This window comes from Diaporthe amygdali (genome assembly GCF_026229845.1).
Source record: "Diaporthe amygdali strain CAA958 chromosome Unknown NODE_4_length_2575358_cov_65_588622, whole genome shotgun sequence".
Classification (NCBI taxonomy): Eukaryota; Fungi; Ascomycota; class Sordariomycetes; order Diaporthales; family Diaporthaceae; genus Diaporthe; species Diaporthe amygdali.
This window is the reverse complement of record NW_026517024.1, coordinates 1,996,252-2,004,758: the sequence shown is the minus strand read 5'-3', so window position 1 is coordinate 2,004,758 and position 8,507 is coordinate 1,996,252. Positions and strand designations below refer to the sequence as shown.

The following is an 8,507-nucleotide window of genomic DNA, read 5'->3' as shown; positions in this document are numbered from 1 at the left end:
TTTGTCTCGCTGCTATTATTGGCAGCCTCGTAAAGTGTTGATAGTGAACGTGGTGATCTACACCGATTAATTCGTTTACTCGGGTCGTATGCGGCATAGTAAAAAGGGTTGATCTGCCGATCACCTGTATTCCTCTGTGCCATCCCGTCTAATTCGCCGTGCCAGGACTAGTAGGGATGGTTCAGGGCTCGCTTCGCAGAGTGCAGCCATATAAGCGGGAGCTCTCTTTCGAAACTTCGGAGCCGGGAAGCCCCTCATGTTTTAAAACAACGGGGCTGGCAGGCAAAGCAGGCCGTCCACTCCTCGTTTGCAGACCCTTGTCTTGCAGGCCTGACAGGCATGGCAGGGACTGGGCGCCACAAGAAGCCATGCGCCCACCTCAAACCCGACCAAGCATTCTTTCGGGGCTCGTAGCCGTGGGTTGGTGATATTAAGACAAGCTTTGCGACCTATAGTCGCAGGCATCAGTCCCTCACGCGAGCTTCACCAGGTGGGAGAAGTGGGGTCGCGCCCGCGATAAGGGGGCTCTGCACCGGCAGAACCTCTGACACTCAGGAGGCCCTTGATGAAAATGACCCCCCTTCACGTCCTCTCCAGGAGTTCGAGGCCCTCGCCCATCCTGCTGCCACCCTGCGGCCACCCTGCTGCCGTCCTGCCGTCCTGCCACCATGACCATGCGGGAGAAAATATCGCTGCACGGCCCTCGGCCTCCTCACGCCTTCTCTGGTACTGCTCCACCCCCATGACAGCAGAGGTCTGGCTCGAAACAAACAGATTGGCCAGTATTACCAGGGGCTTGTTTCTTCATCCCGTCGTGGTTGTTGCCCTCTGCCCTGGGCCCTGTCTTTCGTCTCGTCTTCCCTGATGGCGACATGGGATCGGATTCGATTGACTCGCCTCGGCGCTGATCCCCCGATCCAGACGAGTTGGCTACGACATGAGCTCACAGAGGGCTACATATGGGCTCACTTCCTCCTCCCTCTCATGACTTGGGAGCCTAGATGCCGCATCGAGTGCCTGTTTTGATAACAGTATCATTTGAGCATATACATCATGGCCAGACGACAAGACAACATGATATCATTGGGACCGTAAGCCACCTACCACCTTCTAACACTAGTCCTATCTGCCTTTGCTAATCTGGAAGGTTTCCTAGTCTGCCTGGCGCCGAGGTGGTTCGTCTGCTGGTCGGTCCGAGCCAACGAGAATTTACAGTTCACAAGAAGCTCCTGTGTGCTTCCAGCTCCTTCTTCCGGTATAGCCTGGAGAATGTAGACTCGGTCCCAAGTTCACCCGACAGTGAGCTGTCGATGTCTGCCGGAGCTCATCATGACCGGATTCTTTGGCTTTCAGAGGAGTGTCCTGAGATGATGGACCTATTCATCCTCTGGCTGTACCGGCGCAACTCATTCCGATCTCTGCTGGAGCAGATGATATCGACCGTGGCTGTTCAGATCACACCAGCTAACAAAGCCAAGATTCAAGCGAGCAGACGAGCACTTCACTGGAACATTGTGAAGCTGCACATGTTCGCTGCCGTCATTCGGCTATCCGCCCTCCAGGACATCACCATGGACGCCATACAGGATATGTACCTCCGGTGTGACTGGGACGTCTCGATTCCCTTCGTGCGTCACCTCTACGAGGAGTGCTCTCGCGAGCAATCTTTCCGCCTCCGAAAGTGGACCGTCGCAATGCTGGCCTGGACGCTGAGCAACGGCGGCGGGGACCCCCTTTCATACAACGAGCTGTTCGCCGAGTTTCCAGAATTGGGGGGCGACTACACCAAGCACATGGAAAAGATGGTCGACAGCAGAGCCAACATCTGTGTGAAGAACCCACAGCTGAGGCTGCCTCGCAACAGGCTCAAGAACGACGAACGCAACTTCGGCTTCCGACAGTGCTCCTTTCACAGCCATCGATCCACCGTTGGAGAGGGAAGATGTCCTTATGCTGTGGAGCAGCAGTCAGTAATGAGCCCCGTGACCGAAAAAGGCTTTGAGGTCATGTCGCCTCAGACTTCGCCAGTTGAAGCAAAAGCCTCATCGTCCAGGCATCGTCCTTCACATAGTCGGCTCAAGAGCCGTGGTTCAGCCATTTGGACTGTGCCTGAAAGTGCCGACGAGACTTGAAGTGCCTCAAGAGGTAAGATATACCAATGCCGACCCTTGACTATCTCCTGCAGTCACTAACGCATCATAGCAATCTCTGAAGACAACTCAATCCAACTCACCCCACCGCCTCGCGGTATTCAAAGACTTGCCACCTCCGGCTCTGCGAACGACCTGCCTAGCGGATCACACCACGGCTCATAACCAAAAGAGCCACTGGGTCCACTATCGTCGCCAAGTTGCCATCGGCACTTTCTTCTGCCCATCTCATACCCCTCGTTCTCAAGCAAAGAGCAGAATGTACTGGCCGACACCGAGCCTTACATGAGGAGAGAGACAGGCTGTCCTTAAAGGACTTTCACCAACGATCCCGCCAACAAGGCTGTGATCTAAACAGGGCCGACGCCCAGGGATTTTTCATATCGGTGTATAGCCACTGTTATTATTTGATTCCCTATATGCTCTGAGCATTCCTAGTGGACATCACAAATGGTCCACGGACACCATGCGTGCATCGACACGCCGGCTTCACGGCCAAATCGCCTTCGTGGCAACTTCATGTATATTCTCAAGCCCCTTGGCGGCTTTCTTCTTCTTTAGGCTAGTTCTCTGAGAGGAGATGCCTCTTTCTTTTTGCAAATTGCAACGCTTTGACCAGCGCATTCTCAAATTGTATCTGTGCCCTTGATCGTAATGTGACTACTCCTTGCGTGATATTATAGCTATTAAAGATGGCGAAGAAACGCGGCGTGTTCATGAACACGTCCTGAAGGTCTGAGTGGTTGGGTGTACCGAGGTCTTGTCCATGTACGGACATTGGCCGAGAACTCGGCAGCACACCTCCTAGAGTTCCCACATCGTGGTGTGTAACTCAGCATGATCCTGGGGCCGATCTTTCAATGGCGTCTTTTGGGATGAACTCCTGCATGCGGTACTCTCCGCAGGTACTCTCTAGTGCTCACGCGAATTCTCCTTCGGAATTTTGCATCCAGTAGTACTTGTCTCCTACACACTGTATGATGTTCATAGCATGGTAGAGTGAATTCTTAACTTCAGATTTTGTCACGATGTGAAAAGACTGAGCAATCGTCATGTCCAAATTGGCACTTTGGTAGGATGGACTGGCTATGCAGTGGCTAATACGGATCAGGTGGAGAGGTGCTCCACAAAAGCAGGCACACTCGAATTTGGATACGTCCAATTCACCAGCACTGAAATCCTTCAATCCTGACACAAGTTCAAACAAGCGTCTCTTGAATCGGCTACGCGGCACTTGCAAACACTCTTACTGGGAGGTAACCAGCGCAAGGAGGCTGGAAATAAGCCGAGAAAACTACTGATAAGCCCCGAGTCCCGCAGACAAATATGCCCAGAGCCGCCTTATGTTTCAGTGTCGCGGGTCTCGCCTCCTTACAAGCATTACCTAGTCACACAAAGTCAACAAACCAGAGAGACCAATACCGTGGATCCAAAGAGAAGAGAAAGGGAAAAGCCCCACCAGTATGTTCGGCAGCAATGTTTCTCTCCACTGTGGTCTTGATTGCGTGACCCAAGAAGGGATTGACAAGTGTATGCGTTGTACATCCATCCGAAAAGCTCGACAATTGTCTTGCAGCCTGCCCCATGACCGAAGTGTGCGCTGATATTATCGATAACAGTTCTTTTTTCGCTCTCGTGCATCAGCGTCTTATGTCTCCTCTATTCCAGTTTCCGTTTTGGGTGCAGACACAAAAGTACCAGTCAGTTCAACTGCATTAAATCAATTTTATCCTTGGCAGGGCTAACCATGGCAATAGCTGTGTGGGTAGTATGTGCATTCATACAGTCTCTGCTCCTGCTCGTGCGCGCTGGTCGTGAGGGCCTGGAATTGAAGTCGCGGCAGTGGATCTTGTTGCTTTGGGCAGTTGAGGTGTTCTGTTGCTTTGTAACTTTTTTGTGGTCTTTCCAGGACCGGCCAGACCTCACAACTGATTCATTGTACAAACATGAGGCTCCTCTGACTGAGATGAGGTAAAGGGTGGGTTGAGTATAGGATTGGTAACATAATCCACTGCATCATGTAGCATGAAGCCATCATAGACCGCTAAGATGCTGTCAATAGATCGCTCGTGACTGTGTATGAGAGCAGTCGGAAAGTAGAGACAACATGAGGTAATTAGCATTGCGATGCGGGTTTGCAAAAGAATATGAAGGCCGGAGCGTTCCCAAACAGTAAACGACGAAGGCCTTTTAGGTCGAGTGTATGAATCTCGCACAGTAACAGCTTAAAGTAATATTGGCTGGTTTCGAATCCGTCTGCCATCTTCACTTCCACCATCTTCCAATGCAGACAGACGTTCTAAGCCCTGTTCACTTTCATCAACAAGAACCAATTTCTCATGCTTTTGTAGACTTTTGGCCTGATGAGCAAGACGGCGGGGCATTGAGACTTGGTTGTCCAGCCTCACTCAAAATGTCGACATGAGCTAATCGTGTGATATAGCAGCGGTTTTGAAATCACTGTTTGATATGGGGCTATTATATCAATACCAGATTAAAATCTTCCCGTTTCTGTCACCAATATCATGCATAACTGACTGATATTACCATGGCCGACCTTGAATGTTCAGCAGCAAATATTTTGGCGCCTGCGTTTCAATACTTGACGCACCAGAAACAACCAATCAAAGAGAGGGCATGATGGCGCCTGCCATTTAGGCTTTGTTACATTGTTTGGAGAAGACAGAACCAAGCTTCGGCGGGATTATTTTGTCGATGGGTTTGAACCGTTTTGGCGACCTACTCGCTTTAGCCGAACGAGGAAAAGTGGACAAGGCTCTCGTTAATTGAACTGACCACGGATTTGAGATTGTTTTCGAATGGAACAACTTTTTCAGTCACTGTGCGATTCTTTTTAGACTCTCTGCTGTGAGTTGTGAAGCAGACGACTCTTCATACGGCGACGCGTTGTGCGCATGAGTTCAGCGGTCTTTGGGGAGAGGATTTGGAAACCTTCCTGAACCGCAGTCCGAGATTTAAAGACCGACTTGTTTTTTTTGCGAAGGCAGGGGCCAAAGTCTTGTTGAAGAACTTCGTCTTGTCTGGAAGTTAGAGAGAATCACCATTATGTGACCAGATTGGAGAAAACGCCGCGGGCTCGTATGTCAGTATCAAAAGAGGAAGTTCTGGACGTTTACTGAACTACTTGACCTCATTAAATGCTGGCAGATGAGATGTGTGCTCTGCTAGAATACAAGCCACGGAAACAATACAGAATGAACTTGACCAAATATAAAAGGAGTGTGGCCAGCTCAGCCAGCTGCTCATGCACACAGATGAAACGCGTCCAGTGTGCTGCCGTTAACGGTGATGATCCGCACCTTCCCTGGTGAGCGAAGCCAGTAAGTGGGAACCCGTCAGAACTAAACATCACAGGGGCCATTTTGTGAATCCGAAGTGCTGAGTGTTGACATACTACCGGTTCTGTATTATTGTCAAGTAGAAGTTAGAACTTTCTACACACCTTTTCCTGCCTTGGGTGCCCACTGGTTAATGAGTCGACCCCGCCGGTGCTTCTCCGTACAACTCCTTGTTGATTTGCTTTCCCACATTGCGGACTTTGGCCTGATAGTTCAGCTGTCGGACCTTCTCATCGTTGTTCAACACCTGCTCGAGGGCTCCAAGCTTGTTTTTTGCCTCCGCGGTCCGCGCGCTGAGCGTTTGGATCGCGTTATCAGGCACGTCACTCGCTTTGGCGATGTCTTTGATATGCTTAATAGCCTTGTTGACTTTCGTGTCGGATTCGGGAATGCTGGCAACCAATGCTTCCCAGCATTTCTGTGCCTCCGGGCTTGCTTTGGTTGATTGAGACTCAGCCAAGCTGTCAGTCGGACTTGCTCCGGTGGCGCCCTCCTTTGCGCCCTTTGATGCCTGTGCCCGAATCTCATTGAAAAAGTCGGCCCGTTCCTTTATGGTCGAGACCGAAGCATGTGCAGCCGTCTTGGCGGTCAGAATCTCGTCGGTAATGTTTTCAAGGGTTGAGACGTTGACCTTCAGAGCCTCGATCGGCTTCAGGAGGGATTCAGAGTTGAGCGCCATGAATTTCTCGACAATGTGCACGGCACACCGAGCGGTGCCAACACCCAGGGTCCATCCGGATCCTCCATGCCCGTAGTTGTGCACCAGGGGAAATGTGGCCCTGTCATCGGCCCTGACCTTAACATTCCTCTTCGTGAAAGGTCGGAGGCCTTGGGCGAAAGGGAAGCCGGGGAACAGCCCGGCGTGGCGCAGGCTACTGATGAAGTCGCCCGCCCGGTCCCACATGACATCGACCTCGACCGAGTCCGGCGAGAGCTTCTCTGTGGCCTCAGGCTGGATGATAGAGCCGACGTATAGGACGTCGTCGCTGCGTGGGACGATGAAAACTGTCTTGGTTGGGTGGCCATTCAGGTCCCTTTGGGCGGGGACAAGGTAGGCATTGTTGAGATGGCGGAACTCGCCCTTACGAGTATTCTCAATGCGCTTGATGGCACCACGGACTGGGTACACGTCATCGTCACCTGCCAGCTCCTTGGCTCCCAGGCCGGAGGCATTAATGATGGCGTGGGCGTTGTGTTCCTGGAGCAGCTTCTCGCCATAGTCCCTGATGAGGCCCTTGAATGGGCGCGTCTCCAGGACCGCTCCTTTGGACTGGACTAGTGCCATGAGATACGACATCGCCTTGTCAGTGTTGATGATGGGAGCCATATGAGTGTAGCCGCTCTTCAACTCTCCAGCCCTTTTCTTGTCAAAGTCCACGTTCACGTAGGAGCCGAACTGGTTCACCATTTTCTCACGGTTCCATTCCCTGACCCTGTCGATGCGTCCATCTGCTGCAGCCCACTTGAGCGCTTTAAACTTTAGGTACTCCTCGTCGTTGATTTCGGGGTTGGTGACGATGTCCTTGTAAAAGAACTGGTTGAGGTCCGCGAGCTTGAGGCCAAATCCATAGCCCTCCTTTTCGAACGAGTTGGTCACCTCATTGTGGTAACGTTTGTAAAATTCGTAGCTCTGCAGGGACCACTCACGGTAGTGCTCGACGGTCGCGAAGCCAGGTCCAGGGGACTCGATCTCGGTGAGGCCGCACCCGCCTGGGGGGAACTCCCACAGGGCGCCAGCGATCTGGGAAGTGATTCGCGACTGCTCAAAGTCCCGGGTCCAAGCCCAGTGCTCGGCGATGATGGTGACGCGATAGCCCTTGTCTAGCAGCATCCAGGCTGGCAGGAGGCCGCTGACGCCGGCGCCGATGATGAGGACGTGGCGTTTGCCATTAAGGGTTGATGTGCTCACCCCCCTGTATCAAGGGCTTGTCATCAGTGGAGAGTTCCAGCTTCTCATACTTGATATGGGATTGCCTCTCCTCAAGGGTGACCTTGTTGGTTTGTGACTCGACGGGTGTCTGCCTAGGAGATCCGAGCAAAGGCATGGTGACTTGATGGAAGATGGACAGCTGGATTAATCACTTAAGACAGTGCGGTTCCCTGAGTCAGAGATGCTGTGAGTGTGGTAAGGTATGGTGATAATTCTTGCTGGCGAGGTCGGGCCAGTAATGGCATTGGGAGAAGACTTTCTCGGGTGGTCCTTTTAATACTTGTTCTCGTCTCAAAAGCAAACTGTTCGATCATTCGTTACAAACCAATGTAGCCGTGGCTTAGTTCTACATCCCTAGCCAATGATCCAATCCGCAATCTCTACCAGCCCCGGGACAAAGCGGCCAGCTTGGACTTTCAGCTGTTGTACGCGTTGTCATTTTGTCAATGATGGCACTTGGTTCGGGCGTGGCTACTAATTAATATCAATCCCAAGTGATCGGCCAGCCATGTTCAAATCCCCATGACATATCGGGCATGGTATATAACAGGCATGCCCGGATAGTTTTGGAACAAGGCTGATATGCAGCGATCGACAGCTCTATCCATGACTGACGTGCCGTACTAGTGTTGTTCTTGATAAATGTTTCAGGCGCACTATTCCGTTGGAGTAAATGAGTGTTCGGTGCCGAAGCTTTCACAGCTTCACCGAATCATAGCAAAGGGAACGTGGCACAGTCTAGATACTTATTTGTATCCCTACCAAGGTAACGATCCATTACCAATTGGTTCCCGAAGTAGATACAGTTCGAACATCTAAACAACCAAGCAAGATGTTCACCGGTGATTGGTGTGCCTGTGTAAACGGTAACAGGTCTTACAAAGCCGTGGCACGGACGTCTCTGCTACAATGACTGAGCTTGTGAAAGATGTGATCGACGCAGTAGGCTATGAGACAGTGCCTTCAGTGGCCCCGCGATACAAAGGACGATGCCCACAGCGTCAGGCGGACGCAGCATCGCACACCACCAGACCCCACGATTCAGCTGAATTGGTGCTACCAGAACTA

At 51.7% G+C, this 8,507-nt stretch overlaps 2 protein-coding genes across 2 annotated transcripts; one reads left to right on the top strand and one right to left on the bottom strand.

Annotated features, from left to right (window-relative positions):
- Positions 1–1,053: 1,053 nt before the first annotated feature.
- On the top strand, positions 1,054–2,132 carry J7T55_008802 (uncharacterized protein; the record flags this gene model as incomplete). Its single annotated transcript, XM_053139156.1, has 2 exons — positions 1,054–1,091; positions 1,157–2,132. 2 exons carry the CDS (start codon positions 1,054–1,056, stop codon positions 2,130–2,132), a joined length of 1,014 nt encoding a protein of 337 aa, XP_052998074.1.
- A 3,507-nt stretch (positions 2,133–5,639) lies between these two features.
- J7T55_008801 (uncharacterized protein) lies at positions 5,640–7,554 on the bottom strand (the record flags this gene model as incomplete). Its single annotated transcript, XM_053139155.1, has 2 exons — positions 5,640–7,422; positions 7,469–7,554. 2 exons carry the CDS (start codon positions 7,552–7,554, stop codon positions 5,640–5,642), a joined length of 1,869 nt encoding a protein of 622 aa, XP_052998073.1.
- Positions 7,555–8,507: the final 953 nt, after the last annotated feature.